Source organism: Heterodontus francisci, chromosome 10 (assembly GCF_036365525.1).
Source record: "Heterodontus francisci isolate sHetFra1 chromosome 10, sHetFra1.hap1, whole genome shotgun sequence".
NCBI classification, from domain to species: Eukaryota; Metazoa; Chordata; class Chondrichthyes; order Heterodontiformes; family Heterodontidae; genus Heterodontus; species Heterodontus francisci.
In genome coordinates, this window is record NC_090380.1 from 91,643,478 (window position 1) to 91,669,125 (window position 25,648).

At 41.6% G+C, this 25,648-nt stretch overlaps 1 protein-coding gene across 2 annotated transcripts in view; it reads right to left on the bottom strand.

The window, feature by feature from the left end:
- zgc:152951 (uncharacterized protein LOC569013 homolog) overlaps window positions 1-25,648 on the bottom strand; it is a 94,347-nt gene that overhangs the window by 22,263 nt on the left and 46,436 nt on the right. For both annotated transcript variants that reach the window (XM_068041046.1, XM_068041047.1), the window contains exons 2-7: window positions 25,097-25,518; window positions 21,044-21,158; window positions 17,134-17,286; window positions 6,899-7,066; window positions 4,518-4,591; window positions 4,032-4,229 (exon numbers count right to left, since the gene is read on the bottom strand). In XM_068041046.1, the coding sequence (XP_067897147.1) occupies window positions 4,032-4,229; window positions 4,518-4,591; window positions 6,899-7,066; window positions 17,134-17,286; window positions 21,044-21,158; window positions 25,097-25,348 (960 nt within the window). In that variant the 5' untranslated portion in view covers window positions 25,349-25,518. The remainder of the gene's footprint in view (window positions 1-4,031; window positions 4,230-4,517; window positions 4,592-6,898; window positions 7,067-17,133; window positions 17,287-21,043; window positions 21,159-25,096; window positions 25,519-25,648) is intronic.

Consider the following 25,648-nt stretch of genomic DNA (forward strand, 5'->3'; position numbering starts at 1 on the left):
CAGCTGACGTTTGAAAGACTCCCACATGTCCGATGTTGATTTACCCTCAAACAGCCGCCCCCAATCTAAATTCTTCAGTTCCTGCCTAATATTGTTATAATTAGCCTTCCCCCAATTTAGCACCTTCACCTGAGGACTACTCTTATCCTTATCCACAAGTACCTTAAAACTTATGGAATTATGGTCACTGCTCCCGAAATGCTCTCCCACTGAAACTTCGACCACCTGGCCGGGCTCATTCCCCAATACCAGGTCCAGAATGGCCCCATCCCTAGTTGGACTATCTACATACTGTTTCAAGAAGCCCTCCTGGATGCTCCTCACAAATTCTGCCCCATCCAAGCCCCTAGCACTAAGTGAGTCCCAGTCAATATTGGGGAAGTTAAAATCACCCACCACTACAACCCTGTTACCTTTACATCTTTCCAAAATCTGTCTACATATCTGCTCCTCTCCCTCCTGCTGGCTGTTGGGAGGCCTGTAGTGAACCCCCAACATCGTGACTGTACCCTTCCTATTCCTGAGCTCCACCCATATTGCCTCGCTGCATGACCCTCTGAGGTGTCCTCCCGCAGTACAGCTGTAATATTCTCCTTAACCAGTAATGCAACTCCCCCACCCCTTTTACATCCCCCTCTATCCCGCCTGAAGCTTCTAAAGCCTGGAACATTCAGCTGCCAATCCTGCCCTTCCCTCAACCAAGTCTCTGTAATAGCAACATCATATTTCCAAGTACTAATCCAAGCTCTAAGTTCATCTGCCTTACCTGTTATACTTCTCGCATTGAAACAAATGCACTTCAGACCACCAGTCCCGCTGTGCTCAGCAACATCTCCCTGCCTGCTCTTCCTCTTAGTCCTACTGGCCATATTTACCATGTCCTCCTCATTTACTTCACTAGCTGTCCTACTGCTCTGGTTCCCACCCCCCTGCCACACTAGTTTAAACCCTCCCGAGTGACGCTAGCAAACCTTGCAGCCGGGATATTAGTGCCCCTCCAGTTTAGATGCAACCTGTCCTTCTTGTACAGGTCCCATCTGTCCCTGAAGAGAGCCCAATGGTCCAGATATCTGAAACCCTCCCTTCTACACCAGGAGAGAAATTTCTAGATCAATAAGTTTCCTGCCCAATGAGGAAGGAGGCACTACTGGATCAAATCCTGGGAAAGAAGTGGATCAAGTGCAGAATGCAACAGCTGGGGAGCACCTCAGGAACAGTGATCATAGAATCATAAGGTTTAGATTAGTTACAGAGAAGGGGAAGGAACAATCCAGAATAAAAACACTTAAATGGAGGAAAGATAATTTCAGTGAATTGAGGAAGGATCTGGCCTTAGTAAATTGGAATCAAAGACTGGCAGGCCGAAATATAATGGAACAATGGGAGGCCTTTAAAGAGATGGTTTGGGTACAGTCTGTGTACATTCCCACAAAGGAGAAAGGGAAGGCAACTGAAACCAGAACTTCCTGGATGGTAAAGGAGTCAGAGAGAGGATGAAGCAGAAAAGGGGACAAAGGTCAGCTCGATAATACAAGGCAGAATCAAGTTGAATATAAAAAGGTAAGAGAACCAAAGAGACAGACTGAGAGTAGATTGGCACCCAACATGAAAGGGAATTTCCAAAGGCCATCTATAGGCATATTGACAATAAAAGGGTTGTTAGAGGAGCAGTGGAGCTGATTAGGGACCAAAGTTTATATCTATTGGAGGCAGAAGGCATGGCTGAGATAGCACATGGGTCCTTTGCTTTGATGTTTATCAAGGAAGAGGACTTTGCCAAAGCTATGGTAAACAATGAGGTTGCTGGAATACTGGATGAGATAAAACAGGAGGTACTAGGAAGGCCAGGAGGTCCGGATGGGATGCTGGATTTCTGAGGAAAGTAACAGTAGTAATTACGGAGGTGCTGGCCACAATCTTCCAATTCGCCTTAGACACTGGGTGGTGCCAAAGGTCTGGAGGATTGCAATATCATATTGTTCAAAAAAGGAGAGAAGGATAAATCTGGAAGTTAAAGGCCAGTCAGTTTAATGTCAGTGGTGGGGAATCATTTAGAAACAATCAGTCCTATGGAAAGTTAACAGCCACTTGGACAAGCATGAACTAATAAAGGAGAGCCAGCATGGATTCATTGAGGGCAAATTGTGTTTGACTAACTTGATTGAGTTTTCTGATGAGGAAAGAGAGAGGGTGGATGAGGGCAGTGCAGTTAATGTTGTGTATGTGGACTTTCAAAAGTAGTTTGATAAAAATACCACATATTAGGCTAGTTAGCAAAATTGAAGCCAATGAGATAAGAGGGGCAGTAGCAGCATGGAAACAAAATCGGCTAAGGGGCAGAAAACAGTTGTGGTGAATGGCAGTTTCTTGGACTGGAAGGTGGTATACAGTGGAGTTCCCCAAGGTTCAGTAGTGGGACTGTTGCTGTTTTTGATATATATTAATGACTTGGATTTGGGAGGTACAGAGGGCGATTTTGAAATTTCCAGGTGACACGTGTAGTAAATAGTGAAAAAGATAGTGATAGATGTTAAAGGGACATAGCTGGTGAAATGGGCAGACACATGGCTACGTCATACAACAATTGTACAATTTGGTGAGACCAAATCTGGAATACTGTGTGAAGTTTTAGTCTCCACATTTAAGAAAGGATATACTTGCACTGGAGGTGGCACAGCAAAGGTTCACTAAATTGGTCCCTGGGATGAGGGGGTTGTCATATGATGAGAGGCTGAGTAAATTAGATCCAAACTCTCTGGAGTTTAGAAGAATGAGAGGGGATTTCTTTGAAACATACAAGATTCTGAAGGTGTTAGATTGTTTCTGCTGGTCGAGGAATCTAAAACATGAGAGCACAGTCTCAGGATAAGGGGCCGATCATTTAGGACTGAGATGAGGAGAACTTACTTCACTCAAAGGGTTGTGAACCTTTGGAATTCTTTACCCCATCGTTGAATACAGTTAAGGCTGGGCTACAGATTTTTGGGGTGTCAGGGAATCGAGGGATATGGCAAGCGGGCGGAAGAGTGGAGTTGAAGCTTAAGATCAGCCATAATCATATTGAATGGTGGAGTAGGCTCAATAGGCCATATGGTCTACTCCTGCTCCTATTTCTTGTGTAATGGAAGATGAAATTCAATGCAGAAAAGGTGCGAGATGATCCATTTTGGTGGGAAGAATGAGGAGGCACAAAACATGCTAAATGGTACAATTTATGGGGTGTTTGTGCACCAATATTGAAGTTGGCAGAACAGGATAATAAAACAGTTAATAAAAGCATAGAGGCAGAGTATAAAAGACAAGAAGTTACACTAAATCTACATAAAACACTAGTTTGGATCCAGCTGGAGTACTGTGTCCAATTCTGGGCACCACACTTTAGCATGGATGTGAAGACTTTGGAGAGTATACAGAAGAAATTTACTAGAATGGCTCTCTGGATGAGGGATTATAGTTATGTGGATCGACTAGAAACACTGGTGGTGTTCTCAATACAGAAAAGGCCAAGAGATTATTTCATAGAGGTGTTTAAAATCACAAATGGCTTAGATAGAGTAAATAAATAAACTATTTCCAATGGCTGTAGGATTGATAACCAGGGGCCACAGAGGATGATTAACAAAAGAGTAAGAGGTGACATGATAAACTTTTTTTTTAAAACAGAGTGGTTAGAATGCATTGCCTGATAAGGTGGTGAATACAGATTCAATAGCAGCCTTCAAAACTAAATTGGCTAAATACTTTAAGAGGAGGGGCAGTGGGACCAACTGGATTGCTCTTCCAAACAGTTGGCACAGAGTTGATTGGCTAAACGGCTTCGCTCTGTGCTGTGTTCTATAATTCTATGACAACACTGTTTAAACTAACCTCTTCAAACATACACGAGCCAAATCACGGTTCAACTCCCTGCCCCTGCTTAGACATGAACGCCGCTTTATGAAGCACCCACTGTATGTTAATTGTTATATATCAGCAAGTTGTTAGCCCTCACGAAACAATGAGGAGCAAGAATTGCATGTTTAACATCTTACTTTATATCTCTGCCACATGTTTTTTGGTGGTCCTTGTTTAATATTTCCGTGAATTACTAATGCATTATACACATTGATGAAGAATGCTAGCTTCTCTTTCCTAGTGAGATTTTCAAAATCAAAGCGCTGTAGCTGTGTTGCAAGTTGACAGTACTCCTCAAAAATTGGACTCCTCACCATGGATTTGTAATCTACAAACTACAAGTAAAAAAAAAAGTGAAAGTGTTATTTATTCTGACTGGAATTACTTCAGCAACTTGGAGATCACATCTTGGCAAACCTTTATTTAGTCGTTGCCTTTCAAATCAAACTATTCATGAGATAATTACTAGAAATATTGAAGTAGTGAAACCCAAATAGGCATTTAACTTTTTAAATTGATTAGCATAATTAGGATAGAGATTGAACATTTAAGCCAAATTGAAAAAGATAAAGGGAATTGCAGATATAGAAAAAATTTTCTGGAAAAAATAAACATTGACTAACCTTTCCATCAGGTGTAATGTGTTCTGAGAACAGCTTCAACATTAAGTCTCTCATAGTTTCAGAATGTTGACAAGCTGAAGTACAACAGATTATTGAGCAAGTTAATATTAAAAATAAACATGAGAAATTGTCAGGCTATTATACTATGTTTTTCGGAGGGTGGAGTGGGAACGGTGGTTTCCTCAGAATAGTCCAATATTTGAATGATAAAGTTTCATTTATATTAGTAATAATGCAGTGGTGCCAGTGAATTTTAAAATATTTATAGAAGGTATTGCAAAGTATAACAATCACTCAGAATTCATCATGAAGTACACATCAATCAGATCTGATTAAATATTCCACCCACTCTCAAAACTGGACCCTGTGGACTGCTTCCAATTTACTTCATTTATGGGGTTGAATTTTACCAAGCTCATGACATTAGGCTCTGTGGTAGGGGCGGGGGCGGAAAATGGTTGTGGCAGAGGACTGCCACACAGCACAATAGCGAGAGGGCCCGGCCCAATCCTCCCAGTGGCTGCGAGGCTCTGTGGCGGCACCCCCCCCCCACCACCCCGCCGCTGGGCGACAGGACCTCAATTTCAATAATTAACTCAATGAGATGAATAAATTGAAATGATCTTACCCGCAATCTTCCGGGCCTGCCATAATCCTCACTGCGGCGGCCGACGCTCCCGCGCCTTCAATTCCCCGTCCGGGGAAAGCTGGTGTGACACTGGTGGGGAGGGGGTAGGAGTAAAGATTTTCAGTGCGGAGGGGAGTGGGGAGGGGGGGGGGTTGGGGGTCAAATAAATGTAATTGGTGTAGGGGATGGTGGGAAGGGATGAATTTTAAACTTTGTGCAGTCTTCGGGTCGGGGGTGGGAAGGTCAGATTTAACAGGTAAGTGTTTTGGGGGGGAAAGGCAAATAGTTAATGTGATTGTTACTAGGGGGTGGGAAAGGGGCATTAGAAATTTATTTACTAAATTTTGGGGGGGGGGGGGGGTGGTGGGTAGAGGGGGTGGTGTATATCTTTAAAAATGTAAATATGCCAGCAGGGCTGGCTGCCCTTTAAAAATGCGCCAGCACCTGCGCACAGGCAGCTGACATCATTTCTGGCATCGGACAGCCCGCCCCTTCCATACCATTGGTGGGGGGAGGGGGTGGGCCGTCCCGACTATTTAAATGAGCCGTCGTGCGGGCAGCCGCTTTTTGGGAGTGACAGCGGGCTCTTAAAATCCAGCATATGCTGTGCACTGTACTACTGCATAGGATTAGATAGAAAATATGGCACAGAACAGGCCATTCAGCCTAACAAGTCCATGCCATGTTTATGCTCGACTCTTGCCTCCTCCCATCTTTATTCATCTAAATCCATCATCATCACCCTCTATTCCCTTCTCCCTCATATGCTTATCTAGATTCGCCTTAAATCCATCTATACTATTCGAAACAACCACTCCCATTGGTTATGAGTTCCATATTCTCACCTCTCTTTGGGAGAAAAAGTTTCTTCTGAATTCCCTATTGGATTTCTTGGTGACTCATATTTTGATGGCCTCTAGTTATGATATTTCCCACACCAAAACATTCTCTCTCTATCCATTCTATCAAAATCTTTCATTATTTTAAAGATCTCTATTAGGTCACCCCTCAGTCTTCTTTTTTCTTCCTTTCCAGATATGTATACCCCACATTTCTGGTATCATCCTTGTAAATCTTTCCTGCACCCTCTCTAGTGCCTCTCTATCCTTTTTATAATATGATCAGAACTGTATGCAGTATTTTTAATGTGGTTTAACAAAGCTTCAATACAGGTTTAGCATAACTTCCCTACTTTTCAATTCTATCCCTTGAGAAATAAAGTCTAGCATTTTTTTAAGGCCTTGTTAACCTGTGGCACAACTTTGTGATTGGTGTATTTGTACTCCAAGATCTCTTTATTCTTCTAGCCCACCCTAGACGCACACCTTCCAAGTAATAAGTGATCTCCCTTTTCTTCCCACCAAAATGTATTACCTCAAATTTATCTGTGTTGGCCTTCATTTACCAATTATTTGCCCATTCTGAAAGTTTATTAATGTCCTCCTGTAATTTGTTGCAGTCCTCCTCAGTATTGACTATCCCCCCAAATTTGATGTCATCACAAATTTAGAATATTGGTTAAAGCAAATTAGTGGTAAATGTGGATGCAATGGTTGCAAGTAAAGCTTCTTAGTTGGAAGTTGAAAACTTAATATATATACACTATATATATTTAATAGTTTGGGATGTGGAAAGAGATACTCAAATTTACTGACAGTAACCAATATATTATAAATGCTATCCATCTCAGTTAGACATTCGATGGTGAATCCTGCAATAGACATCAGTAAAAAAGGTACAAAACATTACATACCAGAATCTGTATTATATTCTGCTGTAACTCCAGAGTTTAATGATGAAGCAGAGTCATGCTCTACCAATCTGTACAGAGCTTCGCTGTTTTCAAATCTTTTTCCATTCAAAGGATTTAAAAACTTTCGGTCTGTCAATTCTCTTGCCATTTCAATTGCTGCAGCTTTGTCTAGGTTAAGTAAAGATCAATCAGCAAAAGACAGAAAGTATGTGTTACAGGAATGTTTGATAATCCAAACAACACTTAACTATTCAAAGGTTATAGTGATATTTTTGCTTAAAAATTATGGTTCAGTTTTTCCTACCACTCTACTGTGTAAGACACATAGGTACCAACACACCAGCTAAAGTTCTAAAGCTTTCCTTTATAAATATTAACACTTGGCTATTTTCTTGTACAACCACCCTACCCCTCCCTCTGCTATGCGAAGAAAAGAGATTCCCCTTACTCATTTGTTCTTGAAAGAAAAACTTTGATTCCCTTTCAGGGAAATTTTGGATTCAAAGGATTATGGGGATAAGACAGGAAAGTGGAGTTGAGGTAGCAGATCATACACAAGAAATAAGAGCAGAAGTAGACCATATGGCCCATCGAGCCTGCTCTGCCATTCAATACGACCATGGCTGATCTTGGGCTTTAATTCCACTTTCCTGCCTGCTCCCCATATCCCTTGATTCCCTGCGAAACCAAAAATATATCTATCCCAGCCTTAAATGTATTCAATGATGCAGCATCCACAACCCTCTGGCGTAGAGAATTCCAAAGATTCACAACCCTTTGAGTGAAGAAATTTCTCATCTCAGTCCTGAATGATTGACCCCTTATCCTGAGACTGTGTCCCTATGTTCTAGATTCCACTGACCAGTGGAAACAATCTCTCAGCTTCTACCCTATCAAGCCCTTTCAGAATCTTGTATGTCTCAATTCGAACACTTCCCATTCTTCTAAACTCCAGAGAATCTAGGCCCAATTTACTCAGCCTCCCATCATAGGACAACCCCCTCATCCCAGCGACCAACTTCACTGCACTGCCTCCAGTGCAAGTATATTCTCCCTTAAATGTGGAGACCAAAACGGCACACAGTATTCCAGGTGCAGTCTCAGCAAAGCCCTGTACAATTTTAGGAAGAATTCTTTATTCCTGTACTCCAATCCCCTTGCAATAAAGCCAACATGCCATTTGCCTAATAGCCTGCTGCACCTGCATGTTAACTTTGTGTGTTCCTTGTACGAGTACCCCCAAGTCTCTCTGAACATTAACACTTACCAGTTTCACATCTTTTGAAAAATATTCTGCTTTCCTATTTTTACGACCAAAGTGAACAATTTCACACTTCTCTACATTATACTCCATTTGCCATCTTGTTGCCCACTCACTTAACCTGTCTATGTCTCTTTGCAGCCTCTCTCTGTCCTCCCCACAGCTTACCTTTCCACTGAACTTTGTATCATCAGCAAACTTAGATACATTATTCTCTGTCTCTTCATCCAAGTTATTCATCCAAGTCCAAGAGTGTAAATAGCTGAGCCTCCAGCACTGATCCTTGCGGCACCCCACTATTCACTGCCTTCCAACTTGAAAATGCCCCATTTATGCCCACTCTCTGCTTCCTGTCTGTAACCAATCCTCTATCTAAGCTAATATACTACCTCCAACATCATGAGCCCTTATCTTGCCTATTAATCTTTTATGTGGCACCTTATCGAATGTCTTTTGAAAATCCAGGTATGCTACATCTACTGGTTTCCCTTTATCTACCCTACTAGTTGCATCCTCAAAAAACTCTAATAAGTTTGTCAAACAGGATCTTCCTTTAGTAAAACCATGCTGAATTGTTCTAATCATACTATGCTTTTCCAAGTGCAATGTTAAGCCTTCTTGCATAATAGCTTCCAGCATTTTCCCAACATCTGATGTTAGGCTAACTGGCCTGTAGTTCCCTGTTTTCTCTCTACCTCCTTTCTTGAAAAGCAGTGTAACCTTTGCCAACTTCCAATCTGATGGGCCATTCCTGAATCTAAGAAATTCTGGAAAATCATGGCTAGTGCATCCACTATCTCTGCAGCTATCTCTTTTAGAATCCTAGGATGCAGACCATCTGGTCCCAGGGACTTGTCAGATTTTAGTCCCTCAAGTTTCTCCAATACTTTTTCTTGGCTGATATCAATATCGTTAATTTACTCACTCTTTCTAGCCGCTAGGTTACTGCCTATTTCTGGTATGGAACTTGTGTCTTCTACTGTGAAGATAGACATAAAATATTTGTTCAATGCCTTTGCCATTTCCTCATTCCCCATGATGATTTCTCCTGTCTCTACCTCTAAGGGACCAATGTCTACTTTAGCTACTCTCTTCCTTTTTATGTACTTTTAAAAGCTCTTACAATCTGTTTATATATTGCTGGCTAGTTCATTCTATTTTTGCCCTTATCAACTTTTTGGTGGCCCTTTGCTGGTTTATAAAACACTTCCAATCCTCAAACTTGCATCTATTTTTTTGCAACATTGTAAGCCTCTTCTTTTAATCTAATACTCTCCTTAACTTCCTGAGTAAGCCACAGATGGGTCTTTCTTGACGGGTTTTGGCTTTTGAACGGAATATACTTTTGTTGAACTTTTGAATTGTTTCTTTAAATATTTCCCATTGTTCATTTACCACCATACCTTCCAATCTATTTACCCAATTAACCTTAGCCAGTTCTCCCCTCATACCTTCATAATTGGCTTTAAGTTTAAGATTCTTATTTGTGATTGAAATGTGTCACTTTCAAACTTAACATGAAATTCAATGGTATTATGATCACTATTTCCCAGTAGATCTTTCACTATGACATTGCTTATTAATATAAGAACATAAGAAATAGGAGCAGGAGTAGGCTATTCGGCCCCTCAAACCTGCCCTGTCATTCAATAAGATCATGGCTGATATGCCTCAGACCTCAACTCCTCTTTCGTACCAGCTCCTCATAGCTCTCAACTCCCCGATATTTTTAAAATCTATCTACCTGCTCTTTAAATACTTTCAGCGATCTAGCCTCCACAACTCTCTGGGGTAGAGAATTCTAGACATTCACTACCCTCCGAGAGAAGAAATTCCTTCGCATCTCAGTTTTAAATGAGTGTCTCCTTATTCTGTAACTATGTCCCCTAGTTTGAGATACCTCACTAGTGGAAACATGTTCTCAACATCTACCCTGTCAAGCCCCCTCAAAATCTTGTACGTTTCAATAAGATCACCCCTCATTCTTCTAAACTCTAATGAATAAAGGCCTAACCTGTTTAGCTGTTCTTGATAAGTCAACCCTTTCATCCCAGGAATCGGCCTAGTGAATCCCTTTTGAACTGCCTCCAATGCTAGTATATCATTTCTTAAATACAGGGACCAAAACTGTACATAGTACACCAGGTATGGCCTCACCAACACCCTGTACAGTTGTAACAAGACTTCCCTATTTTTAAACTCCAACCCCCTAGCAATAAAGGCCAAAATTCCATTTGCCTTCTTAATTACTTGCTGCACCCGCGTGCTAACTTTTTGTGTTACGTGCACAAGAGCATCCAGAGCCCTGCTTCATTACACAATAGATCTAGGATAGCTTTATCCCTAGTCGGTTCTACAACGTATTGCTTCAAGAAACTGTCACGAAAGCATTCTACAAATTCATCTTCTAGGCCACTGTTGCCAATTTGATTGTCCCGGTTTATATGCAGACTAAAGTCCCCTTAGAATTAATATATTATCTTTTTTACACGCTCCAATAATATAACTACTGTTAGGGGGCCTGTAAACTACTCCCACCAGTGTTTTCTGACTCCTGCTATTCCTAATTTCCACCCAAACTGATTCTACTCCATGATCTTCTGAGGCCAGATCCCTTCTTATTAATGTGCTTATGTCATCCTTTATCAGGGCTACCCCTCCTCCTCTGCCATTCTGTCTGTCTCTCTGAAATATTGTGTACCTTGGAATATTCATTTCCTAACCTTGATTTCCTTGTAACCATGTCTCGGTAATGGTAATTAGATCTAAATCATTTACCTCTATTCGGTGCCACTAGTTCATCTACCTTATTACACATGCTTTGTGCATTCAGATAAAGGAACTTTAATTTAATTTTTTTTACCTCTATTCCCTGCAACAACCTTATTTGCCGATGTAAAATTATTTTTGTTAAAGTCTCTGTCCCTTCCTGTCCCATTCTGTTGGGAGTTACCCATATCACTATCCTGCTCCAATGTCCTGACCTCTCTCTTTGGATTTCTAAATTTCCCTTTACCCAAACCCTTCCCTACCCCTTTGTTAGTTTAAAGCCCTGTCCACAGCCCTAGTTATGCGATTGGCCAGGACACTGGTTCCAGCCTGGTTCAAGTGAAGCCCAACCCAACAGAATAGCTCCCTCTTCCCTGAGTACTGATGCCAGTGCCCTAAGAATCAAAACCCCTTCTTCCCACACCACTCTTTGAGCCACACGTTTAGCTCTCTAATCTGCTTGACCCTGTGCCAATTTGCACGTGGCTCAGTTAACAATCCAGAGATGATTACCTTTGACGTTCAGCGTTTTAGTTTGGACCCTAACTCCTCAAATTCTCTAAGCTGATCATTTCTGGTTCTACCTATGTCATTGGTTCCCACAGGGACCACGACCACTGGATCCTCCCCCTCCCACTCTCCAATCTGGTTTCCACCCCGCCGCAGGATCAAAATAGCTCTCATCAGAGTCACAAATGACATCCATGTGACTGTGACAAAGGTAAATTTTCCCTCCTCATCCTTCTTGACCCGTCTGCAGCCTTCGACATGGTTGACCACACAATCCTCCTCCAACATTTCTCCACTGTCGTCCAGCTGGGTGGGACTGCTCTCACCTGGTTCCATTCTTTTCTATCTAATTATAGCCAGAGAATCACTTGCAATGGCTTCTGTTCCTGCTCCCACACTGTTACCTCTGGTGTCCCCCAAGGCTATATACGTGACCCCCTCCTATTTCTTGTCTACAGGCTGCCCCTTGGCGACATCATCTGAAAGCACAGCGTTAGATTTCACATGTATGCTGATGACTCTCAGCTCTAGCTCACAAACATTTCTCTCAATTCCTCCACTGTTGCTAAATTATCAGACTGCTTATCAGACATCCAGTACTGGATGAGCAGAAATTTATTCCAAATGAATATTGGGAAGACTGAAGTCATTGTTTTCGGACCCTGCTCCAAACTCTGTTCTCTAGCTACTGACTCCATTCCTCTCCCTGGTAACAGTCTGAGATTAAAGCAATCTGTTTGCAACTTGTGTGTCACATTTGACATTGAGATGAGCTTCCGACCTCATATTCGTGCCATCACTAAGACCCTGCATTTCCACCTCCATAACATCGCCCGACTTCGCCCCTCACTCAGCTTACCTGTTGCTGAAACCCTCATTCATGCCTTCATTACCTCTAGACTTAACTATTCCAATGCACCCAGGACTGGTCTCCCACATTCTACTCTCCATAAAATTGAGGTCATCCAAAACTCTGCTGTCTGTGTATTAACTCACACCAAGTCCCGTTCCTCTATCATCCCTGTATTCACCAACCTACATTGGCACCCAGTCAAGCAATGTCTTGTTTTTAAAATTCTCATACTCGCTTCAAATCCCTCCAAAGCCTCACCCCTCCCTATCTCTGTAATCTCCTCCAGCTCCACAACCCTCCAAGGCATCTGCACTCCTCTGATTCTGGCCTCTTGTGCATCCCCGATTTTAATTTCCCCACCATTGGTGGCCCTATCTTCATTTGCCCAACACCCCTCTGCCTTTCCACCTCACTTTCCTCCTTTAAGACGCTCCTTATAACCTACCTCTTTCACCAAGCTTTTGGTCATCTAATATCTCCTTTTGCGGCTCGGTGTCATACTATGTTTTATGGTGCTGCTGCAAAGCACCTTGGGACGTTTTATTACATTAAAGGTGCTATATTAATATAAGTTGTTGTTGTAATACAAGTTTTGCACATCATACATTAAATCTATGGATGGGTAATTAAGTCAAGTGTCATGCTTTTCTCATTCACAGAAATAAGCAACTTTAGCAAACTTGAAAGATCCTACAAAAATCAATTATTTTGAAAGGCTGCAATTTTAACCAATCACATCACAAGTTCAATTTTTTTTTTAAAGGCCACCATTTTGAATTCTAACCCACCAGAACATATCGCAGCACAAATAACATTGATATTAAAAAAAAGTCCTCATAAAATAATTAAATTTACAAATGCATTTTCCTCTAGATTATTCCAAATTTCTTCACACCAATGGGAGGACATTTTTGCTTTTTTCCCCAGCTAGTTTTGCAGCCAGTTGGACATAATTGGCTGAACCAGAACAAATGGGGGAATTTTAAGTTGCCAGTTACACTTACATTTTTCGTAAACTTTTACACTGGTTCAAGAGTCAGTGCACCTGAATCAGGCTCAATCCGTAGGGTGGAATTTTTCCAGGGAAGGGGAGGTGGGTTTGGGTGCGTGTGGGGAGTTAAGTCCCCTAAAAGTGATGTTAGGTCAGGATCCTAACATCATTCCACCCACTTCCGGGTTTCACCGGAGCAGGATTGAAGGAGAGTGAGGAACTCCAGCATAGCTGTTGGGTAAGTCATTTAAATATTTAATAGGTAATTAAGTACTGTTTTAACCTAGCATTCTGGCTTTAACAGCCAAGGCACCTGTTTCCTGACCTGTTGGCATCTCGCCAGGGTCACCAAGGCAAATGGACAATGGAAAGTTCTCCTTCAGTGAAATTTACAAGCTGGGTAGGTTTTGATCAGTTACAGTGAAGAGCTCTAGCCATGCCCAGGTGAAAGGCTGCTGTTCAAAGCACTTCTCTCAGAGAGGGCTATCATTGCTTGGCACGTGATTGCCAACCTCTTGGAAGTTCTTCACCTGTCTTACACTTTACTCGCCTTCACCACGGCATGGGAGCAGCTTATGCAGCTCCATCTTGCGCCTCCGACGAGGAACAAGTGGAGTAGCAACACCAGCAGCAGCACCAACTGCCTTCTCCTCAGCCGCATGCCCCTCCGTGGACCAGAGGGGATGGACTCGGAGATTCAGATGGAAGGAGGTGCGACCCCCAACACAGGGTCTACAGGCAGAGAGTCAGCTCTCTTGATATGTCGGAGCACTGGTGCCTCTGGAGGCTCAGGTTTTCGTGGCAGGTCGCTGCTGACATCTGCAGCCTCCTGGAGCAAGATCTCCTTCCCAATGGAGCAGGTGGGCATGCATTGCCAGTGGCCAATAAGGTGTCTATCACTGGAGGTTAAAGAGCCTTGGCAAAGCCTGCTCCTTCACTATTCAGGTTCCCAACCTGCTACTTGGCCAGGGAATAAGTTGGGAAAATTCCACCCAGAAGCTCTGTTCCCCAGCCATCAACTCCTTCCCTCTCCCTGCCACTATCTAAGGATAAACCAGACCATTCACAACATTGACCTTCTGACACGATATCTACTTCATCACCAAAACCACGTACTTCCACCTTTGTAATATCGCCTGTCACTGCATCTGCCTCAACTTAGCCGCTGCATAGCCCTTTTCCATGTCTTTGTTAGCTCTAGACTTGACTATTCCAATCCTCTCCTAACTGGCCTCCCATTATGTACCTGCCATAAACCTGATCTCATCCAAAACTCTGCTGTCTGTATCCTAACTCCCATTCACCCATCATCCCTGTGCTCCTTGACCTACTTTGTCTGTTGCTCCAGCAATGCCTTTATTTTAAAATCCTCAACTTTGTTTTCAAATCCCTCCAACAACGCTCCATTCTGGCTTCATGCATATCCCCAATTTTAATTGCTCCACCAGTAGCAGCTGTGCCTTCAGTTGACTAGGCCCTAAGCTCCAGAGTTACCTCCCTAAACCCCTCTGCCCCTCTTTCCTCCTTTAAGATACTCCTCAAAATCTACCTATTTAATCAACCTTTTGGTCACCTGTCTTAGTATCTCCTTACATGGCTCAGCATCAAATTTTGCTTGATAACGCTCCTGTGAAGCACTTGGGACATTTTGCTATGTTAAAGGTATTCTATAAATGCCATTTGTTGTTGTGCTCTCTATAAAGAGTTTACTGCACATGACAGGAGCATATAGGAGGCTCAATCTGACTCCACTCAACCTCATTTATACAGGACAGGTCCAAGCCAGCCAGCCTAAACCTGACCTTACTTTGCCTCCACAGATGCATGTTACAATTGCAGCATTACTGGTTCTACTCCTCTCTGGACATTGCACCCTCCTCACATTGTTGCTGCTCCTGTTCCTTCACACTATCCAAACTGTGTAAACCTTGTGCTCAGTGATTTCTATGGTTGTAGGTGGGTCAGAAGCAGTAGAAATCTTTGGCAGGGACTGGCTTTGAATCCCTTTCCACCCAAGTGACATACCAATGGAAAGTGCAAAAACAAGGATACTTTAACTAAAACTTTAGTTCATACTGATTCTTTCCCTCTCTGCCAAAGAGAGAATGTTTTTGCTTTAAAGAGGTTTTGCTCCTTTGTTTGGGGTAAACTGATCATGAACATGTCTCTTTGATACGAAACATTAGAAAATTTAGAGAAAAGCTTCTAGTTCAAGGTCACTCAAGATCAAATACTTTAAAGTTCAGAAATCAAAATGTCAGCTATCAATTTGTGTTGAAAATAACCAGCCTGACTTGTGTTGGATGCAAAATTTAAATGAGACAGTTCCTGGAAAAGAGTTGTCATGACTAAGCAAGAAATACCTGCTTAACAACTCCACTGTTGACTGAATTGTATTCAAATCAAATCAATCTGTACTGACTACATTTTTTCTAAAAGCTTTAAAAACATTAGCTTCTGAAATCCTTTTCAGTACTGCTGCTTCCATTAAACACATCCTCCTTTTTAGAAATGCAAATTAAGATCATCCCTTGCTACATGGATTTATTCTGGGATTCTCATAATAAATGTCATTAAGTACAGCAAAATGAAGTGCTGTGTTATTACAAGTCAAGCTTTGTCTCTCTTCCCCTGCTACCCTGAAGCTACATAGATTATTCATGTGCTCAGAGGTTAGAAAGGTGATCCACTCTTCAGCCGTCGCCAATATTGCTCGACACAATCTTATGCACTTATTTCAAACTACAGCAGAGTGCCATCTCATGCTGACTTCTCGCTTTTACGCCATTAAACTCAGCTCCATTATCCTGAAGGCAAAACTACAGACCCATATTTTCTTCACTCTCCTGTGATCTTAACTGAATAACTAATTGTAAAAACACCTCAGAATGAATCTTAACCACCCCCAACAGGATGGGCGGGGTGTTAAAATCTTAAAATTAGGAAACCTGACGCCAACCTGCCACTACCCACCTACTTCTGGTTTAACCAGGATTGGGGGGCAGGTAGGCAGCTTGGTCATTATAATATTTAAACGAGGCTGTTTGAGTCAGATTTTAGCAGCTGTTTGGATTTAATGGCTGTGAGCCGGGTTTCCTAGGGCTCAGGCAACCTGGCACTAAATGGAGGCAAGAACTGATGACTGCAACAAGTAAGTGCTTTTTCAGCATTGCTTATGAGCCAAGAGAAGCAGGAGTGCTTCCCCCAGCCCACCAAGTTAACCTCCCACGATCTCCCCTGCCAACCCACTGCAGTATCCCCCTCCCTGTGATTTTTTTTTTCCCCTTCCCCCTGCAACCCTCCCAACCACCCCACCCCACTGATGCAGGACCTCCATACATTTCCAGGCATCTTAGCTGTTGAAAGTCGCCCATGTTCCCTCCCCAACTCCCCTTAAATATCAGGGTCCCTACTCTGGTTTCCACCTCATGCCTCCCAAAACTGGCACTGCAAACAATGGAAGCTATTAGACTATTGGGAAATCACAGGCGGAATTAAAAAAACAAGCTGCGTCATGCTGCTCCATGGCACAAGTCCAAAATGCCGTGAAACTGAACAAAGTACAGATTTGGAAAGAGTACTTTGGTGTTTTAATAAAAGGCTACAGTTTAAAATAAAAATTAAAACACAAAGATTGTGCATGCTGAGTGTGGACAAAGATCAAAACATTTTAATGAATTAATTATGGCACAAAATCCTTTAAATATGTGATCTGAAGAAACTTCTTGGAGTTTCTAATGTTATCACTGCAAAATAACATACTTCTGCAAGCAAATCAGAGATGGGAGGTGTTTGTTTAGATGACTTTTCAAATCATGATGTGTCGGAGAGACATCACCTAACAAACTCACCAAGGTTTTTGTATTCCATCAGCCAGTTGACTAATTTCTTCCCACTGAAGGTGTGTTGATGTATTTTCAGACATGACCAGTGGTTGCCAATAATGCCACTTTGCTTGAATTCCATGACCAGGTCTGCATATTCATCCCTTTTGCTTTTCAATTCTGTAAAGCAAATAATATAAGCTTGCTAATTTCAACAGTAGACGCATTAAAATCACTTTAAAAATCACTTTATAATACTATGATTTCTTACAGCACCTGTGGTTGTACCTATGACATATAACCATATTGTTTTTAGACCTTCTGTATCTTTAAAAGAGGCTACATTGTACCTTTTTACATCCATAGGTACATTGCACAAGCACAGGGATATGTTTACAATGTATCTTCAAAGAAAATTCTTAGTGACTCATTTTTCCTAGATACGAACATATAAACTAGAGCTTAAAAATGAAAAGTACAGTTTCCTTCTTAACTTCTCAGTGTCAACTGTAACTCAGTTGGTAGCACTCTTGCCTCTGAGTCATAAGGTTTTGGGGTCAAGTCCAACTCCAGCACTGCATATAAGCACAAAAATCAAGGCTGACACTCCAGTGCAGTATTGAGAGAGTGCTCCACTGCCAGAGATTCCCCCTTTCAGATGAGATGTAAAATCGATTTTCCCAGCTGCCTGCTCAGGTGTATATAAAAGATCCCATGACACTATTTCGAAGAGGAGCAGGAGAATTCTCCTAGGTGTCCTTGCCAATATTTATTCCTCAATTGGCATTGCAAAGCTCATCAGGTCATTATCACATTGTGTTTGTGGGAGTTTGCTGTGCGCATGCTAACCGCCGCATTTCCTGTATTACTTCAAAAAAAAAGTAATTTGAGATTCCAGTGGTCGTGAAAGGCGCTTTATAAATGCAAGTCTCTTTTTTTTCTTTGAATAAAATAAAACCATAGCACCTTAAGTACTAGGTTATCCACAGCATCTATGCTTCAGATAACACAAAATATGTCATCAGAATTTTATTTTATTCTCAAACTCTCACCTTGGCAGCAGTATAGATGCACTTTCGAAGCATTCCCTCGCAATGTTTAATTCTTGTAAATATTTTTCTCTCACCACCGAGTAAAACATGGGGTAGTCAGGGCATTTGGGGACTGATTCATACAAAATTATGAAGTCCAACAATGCAACGAAGCTGAATTATCAAGTACAAATTAAGCTTAATAATTAATGCCAATTCCTATCTCCAGAAAATCTCCAAGCCTGTTTCACTGACTAGGCTTAGCGCCAAAACAAAAACATTACACAAAAACAGATTGAAAAAATATACTTCTAAGTACTATAATCATTCCATCACTTCAGATTTGCAAATAAATTTGAGTCACACAAGTGCCAAACAATGACCATCTTTAACAAGAGAGCCTAACCACCTCCTCTTGACATTCAATGTCATTACCATCGCTGAATCCACCACCAACACAACCTTGGGGGTTACCATTGACCTGAAACTTAACTGGATAAATTATAATTGGCCATAGAAATACTGTAGCTAAAAGAGGAGGTCAGGGGCTGGGTATTTCTGCAGTGAGCAAATCACCTCCTGACTCTTTTCCACCACCTACAAGGCAGAAGTCAGGAGTGTGATGGAATCCTCTCCATTTTCCTGGATGAGTGTTGCTCCAATAACACTCGAGAAGCTCAACACCATCTAAAACAAAACAACCTGTTCAATTGGCATCCCATGAACCACATTAAATATTCACTTCGTCTACCATCAGTGCAATGTGGCTGCAGAGTGTACTAACTGCAAGATGCACTGCAGCAACTCACCAAGACATTTTTGACAGTATCTCTCAAACTCATGATCTCTACTGCCTAGAAGGACAAAGGCAGCAGATGCATGGGAACACCACCACCTCCAAGTCCCCTCCAAGTCACAAACCATCCTGACCTGGAACTACATCACCATTGCTTTATTGTTGCTGGGTCAAAATCATGGAACTCCCTCCTAACAGCATAGGCATACCTACAACACATGGATTGCAGTGGTTCAAGAAGGTGGCTCATCATCTTCTCAACAGATGCTGCCACTGACATTCACATCCCGTGAAGGAATAGGGAAAAAAAATTAGAGTTATTGGTTTCTCACTACAGAATTATAGCACAGGACATCAGAACAATTCTGCATAACACTGGTTTTGCGAAGCAGAAGAATCCCAGCTGTGTGCACCCCACACAAAAAAAACAGTTTGGTTAACCTTGTTTAAAGTGAGATCACTTTTTTGAACTTTACACGTGAAACAGAACATTGGTTTTGTCTTGTTCTAATAGTGAGCAGATTTATCTTCTGTCTTGTCCATCAGTCAATCTTCTAGTCCACTCACTACACTCACGCAGTTAACTCAAATATACATGCTCCATATTTTCCTTCTGTATCAAGCATAGGTTTGTTTCTATAGTTTGCCTCATACCCAATGTGTAGATGGATCAGTCTAGTATGGCATTTCACCAATACTATGATGTAATTATGGCATCCTTAGTCCACTGTGCAATGTTTCATAGAAACATAGAAAAATAGGAGCAGAAGTAGGGCATTCGGCCCTTCGAGCCTGCACCGCCATTCAATACGATCATGGCTGATCATGCAAACTCAGTACCCTGTTCCCGCTTTCTCCCCGTATGCCTTGATCCCTTTAGATCGAAGAACTATATCTAACCCTGTATTGAATATATTTAATGATTTGGCCTCAACTGCTTTCCATGGTAGAGAATTCCACAGGTTCACCACTCTCAGTGAAAAACTCTCTCCTCAACTCAGTCCTAAATGGCTTACCCCTTATCCTGAGACTGTGACCCCTGGTCCTGGACTCCCCGCCATCGGGAACATCCTTCCTGCATCTAGTCTGTCCAGTCCTGTTAGAATTTTGAGGGTTTCTATGAGATCCCCTCTCATTCTTCTAAACTCTAGCGAATACAAGCCTAATCAACCCAATCTCTCTTCATACGTTAGTTCTGCAATCCCAGGAATCAGTCTGGTGAACCTTCACTGTACTCCCTCCATAGCAAGAACATCCTTCCTCAGATAAGGAGACCAAAACTGCACACAATACTCAAGGTGTGGTCTCACCAAGGCCTTGTATAATTGCAGCAAGACATTCTTGCTCCTGTACTCGAATCCTCTCGCTATGAAGGTCAACATAGCATTTGCCTTCTTAACTGCCTGCTGCACCTGCATGCTTACTTTCAGCGACTGGTGCACAAGGACACCCAGGTCTCGCTGCACTTCACCCTAGATTTATCGCCGTTCAGATAATAATCTGCTTTCCTGTTTTTGCCTCCAAAGTGGATAACCTCACATTTATCCACATTATACCGCATCTGCCATGTATTTGCCCAGTCACTCAACTTGTCCAAATCACACTGGAGCTTCTCTACATCCTCCTCACAGCTCACACTCCCACCCAGCTTTGCGTCATCTGCAAACTTGGACATATTACATTTAATTCCCTCATTTATAGAAGTTTATTTTATGAATAGCTGGGGTTCTAGCACTGCTCCCTGCGGTACCCGACTAGTCACTGCCTGCCACTCGGAAAAAGACCCGTTTATTCCTACTCTTTGTTTCCTGTCTGCCAGCCAGTTCTCTAGCCATGTCAGTACCTTACCCCCAATCACATGTGCTTTAATTTTGCACGCTAATCTCTTATGTGGGACCTTATCGAAAGTCTTCTGCAAGTCCAAATACACCACATCCACTGGTTCTCCCTTATCTATTCAGGAGATAGTCAACACTTTTCAGCTTTCAGTATTCAACTGAATTTGGACCGAATATAAAGCAAAGTTAGAAACAGTCACCCGCCATATTTGGCTGGTATAACTACCGTAACAGTTATACTTAGTCAGTATGTTACCTTCTTTTCTACTAACCTTCTTCCACTGGTTCTTCTTTTTCAACCATTTCCGGATGAGGGATTGGAGGTGCATCAGGAGGTATTGGCTCATTCTTGACTATATTGATCAACGTGGTAAGCTCATCTTCTGACTGAAGGAAAAAGGAGTGATTTATAGTTTCCTCATTATTAATCTGACAAAGGTACATCAAGATATTCATTTGTCGTACTGCTCATAGTTTTGAGGCCGACCGGAAACAGCTATTGATACAGACGTGCAAACATAAAACTATTCGTCCAAGTTCCCAATGTCATTGGGAAATTCCAAGTTATGACCATCAGTGCAGTCCCTCATCAAGAATATTCAAGTGAATTTTCTGCCCACAATACAACATGCAATGGAGACAGGTCTTTCTATTAGTTACCTTTAGAATAACATCTACTATTTTTTGTGCTGCCAACCTTCTTAGAATCATAGAATGGTACAGCAGAAGGAAGCCATTAGGCCCATCATGTCCATGCCGGCTCTTTGCAAGAGCAACTCACCTAGTCACTCTCACCTCCCTTTTCACCATAGTCCTGCTAATGTTTTCTCTTCACATAATTATCCAGTTCTCTTTCGAAGGCCTCGACTGAATCTGACTCCACCACACTCTCAGTGTAATTTGTTCACCCTCTCTAATGCCTTCACATCCTTCCTAAAGTGTGGTGCCCAAAATTGGACACAATTCTCCAACTGAGGCCAAACCAGTGTTTTATACAGGTTCATCGTAACTTCCTTGCTTTTGTACTCTATGCCCCAATTTGTAAAGCCTGGGATCGCATATGCTTTATCAATCGCTCTCCCAACCTGCCCTACCACCTTCAACGATTTGTGCATGTACCCCTAGATGTCTTTGCTCCTGCATCCACTTTAGAATTTCACCCATTATTTTATATGCCTCTCCTCATTCTTCCGACCAAAATGAATCACTTCACACTTTTCTGCATTAAATTTCATCTGCCACCTGTCTGCCATTCCACCAGTCTGTCTATGTCCTCTTGAAGTTTATCACTATTCTCCTCACAGTTCACAATACTTCCAAGTTTGGTGTCCTCTGCAAACTTTGAAATTGTGCCCTGTATGCCCAAGTTTAGGTCATTAATATATAATCAACAAAAACAGTGGTCTTAACACCCAGCCCGGGAACTCCACTCTATCCCTTCCATCAGATTGAAAAACAACTGTTCACTACTACTGTCCGGTCATTCAGCCAGTTGTTTATCCATGCGACTACTGTCCCTTTTATTTCATGGGCTCTAACTTTGTTGACAAGCCTGTTATGTGGCACTTTATCAAATGCCTTTTGGAAGTCCGTGTACATCACATTAACCACATTATCCTCATCAACCCTCTGTTACCTCATCAAAAAACTCAAGTTAGTTAAACACAATTTGCCCTTAACAAATCCATGCTGGCTTTCCTTAATTAATTCACATTTGTCCAAGAAACTTTTAACTTCGTCCCGAATTATCGTTTCTGAAAGCTTTCCCACCACTGACAATAAACTGACTGGCCTGTAGTTGCTGGGCTTATCCTTATACCCTTTGAACAAGGATGTAAAATTTGCAATTCTCTAGTCCTCTGGCACCATCCCTGTATCTCAGGAAGATTGGAAGATTATAGCCAGTGCCTCCACAATTTCCACCTTGGATACATCTCATCCAGTCCTGGTGACATTAACTTTAAGTACAGCTAGCCTACATCATACATCTTCTTTATCAATTTTTAGCCCATCCAGTGTTTCAACTATCTCCTCTTTCATTATGACTTGGGCAGTATCTTCTTCCTTGGTAAAGATGCAAAGTATTCATTTAGTACCTCAGTCATGCCCTCTGCCTCCTTGCATAAATCACCTTTTTGGTCCCTATTCAGACCCATTCCTCCTTTTGTTACCCTTTTAATATATAATGCACATTTTTTTTTTATATGGATACACATACCTTTAGAAGAGTTTTGGATTCCCTTTTATGTTAGCTGCCAGTCTCCTCATACTCTCTTTGTTTCTCATTTTTTTCACTTCCCCTCTGAACTTTCTATATTCAGCTTGTTTCTCACTTGTATTATCCACCTGACATCTGTCATATGCACCCTTTTTCTGCTTCATCTTAATGTCTATCTTTTTCATCATCTAGGAAGCTCGGAATTTGTTTGCCCCACCTTTCCCCTTTGTGGAAATGTAACTCAACTGTACCCAAACTATATCCTCTTTAAAGGCAGCCTATTTTTCTGCTTCAGTTTTGCCTGCCAATCTTTGATTCCAATTCACCCCACGAGTCCTTCCCTTATGACATCACTTCGCGATATATCCCAGACTCTTGCCACTGCTCCTCTCTGCTGTTTGTAAAGGCTCCTCTCTCCTCCTGTGCTTTGCTGCAGTGCCAATACTTCACACGCTGTTTATAAAGGCTCCTCTCTCCCGCTGTGCTTTCTGTTCTTCTATTTTTATCCGATTCCATTTCTCCATCACCTTCTCCTTTATTGTGACATTGGCAGAATCCTCTTAATAATCAATATGCGATTGTACCCACTACAAGTCCTGTCTCCCACTGGTCTTCTGACCTGAAGCTAAATATCAGAACAATATGAATAGTAAATTCTTCCAGGTATTGGAGATCCACATACCAACTACTCAGCCTGTTGGAACAAGAATTTGCATCTGAAACGTCGCTGAAATGTTATCCACTATGTTTTAGCTGATGTATAGAAAAGCCCACTCCCACCAAAATGTAGATAACTGAAGACACACACACACACACACACACAGTTGGAGTTTGTGAGACCAGTTCTAGTTTGTGTTTCACAAAATAAAAAGAAAGTCAGCATTGGATTTCACCTGTAATCCAATTGTGATTTTTAACTGCACTGACTCTGGCTTTTATTGAACTGCACATAATAGAATTAGCAGGAATGCAACAGAAAAAAGCAGTGAGAGAGAAAAAGAGACTGTTTTGTATATTTCCATTAATAGATGATATATCACTCCTAAGCCAGTTACTTTTTGATATTAGGTGAACCAGGGTGCAGAAGCATTATTTCTCCCTCAATATCAGGATTCAAAGTTTATAAAAAATCCAATTGTTCCAACACACTGGGATTATACTATAACCAGTGTGCAATCAAGCAGTTTGAGCCTTCCTGTTTTCCTGAAACCTGTGTTTCACTCCACCTCCCCCACCCCGCCACTAGTTTCAGAATGCTTGGGACTCAGATTATCCCCAACTCCCAAGTTACACTGTTGTTTATGCATCAATCAGCAGCCACAACTGTTTTGCATTCCTGTGAAAGCGACTGCATAATGACATCATAAACTAGATTGACACCATTTTATATCACTTATTTTTATTCAAATATGAACAGAAAATACTGGAAATACTCAGCAGACCAGGCAGCATCGATGGAGAGAGAATCAAAGATGCTGCCTGATCTGCTGAGTATTTCCAGCATCCGCATTATTTTGACTTGCTTATTCTTACTCAATAGCTGTTGAACAAGAAAGAGCACATCCAAATGAGCTTCAAATATTTCAGTTTATCAGAACAGGTTGAATCAGTTGATTCAATAGAATGGATATCTGTTCTATCTGCTGATGCTGAAGGAAGCTTATGTCCATCTATACATTATGACTTATTCATGAATTACAATAGTCTGGAAAATGGCCTCCCTTTTACATCAATGTTGGCAAATTCTAGGCTATAATAATGGACAAAAAATACAAGACAAAGTTTTCTGTGACAGACCAATTAACCTGCAATGGTGAGGTTCAACTAGTTTGTACAGAAATCTGAACTTGGTGATTGATCACAGCCTTTCATACATTCCGAGCCACGTGTCAATTGTTGCAGTGTTCACAATTATCTCTAAAACTAGTTACACTAGCGCAATTGTGTTGATTTTTTTCCCCTCTAACACCAGTGTTTTTGTCCTTGAACTTTTACTAAACAGGTTAAAAAATACAGCAGTTACACCGAAGCTTGAGGAGACATTATGGAAAAATCATATTCATTTACTGTACCATATGGCCAGATAGTTATAACTAATTTTACCTACCAAATTCATTAAATCATTGTTTCCACCAACATGGATGTTGTTAAAGTAGATCTGTGGTACAGTAAGACGTCCAGTGAGTTGTACAATCTGTTGGTGTATCATAGAATTTTGCTTTATATCGACTTCGATGAATGGAAGACCCATACTAGTCAGATGAGCCTTTGTACGAATACAATAAAGGCATCCTGGAATAGTGTAAACAGTAATTCTGCCTGTTAATTCCTGTATGATCACTGGTTCTTCTGGCTCCATTTTAGACCTGTAGATTGAAGAGTATGTTGCCAATTTGCATTTGTTTTTTTCTGTTGCTGGACTTGTTTCACTGTTGTCTTGGGCAGAAATTCGTAAACGATAGCTTATCAAGACTGCTTCATTCCCTGGGTTCCTTCATCTACCTTTGTCTGGCAATGAATTCTTACTTCCTGAAAGCAACAATTGCTACAAATGAGTTTAGGTTACAGGAAAAGAAAGATAGTGCTTGCATTTATATGGTGTGTTTCACACCCTCAGAGCATTGCAAAACATGCCACAACCAATAAATTACTTTGAAGT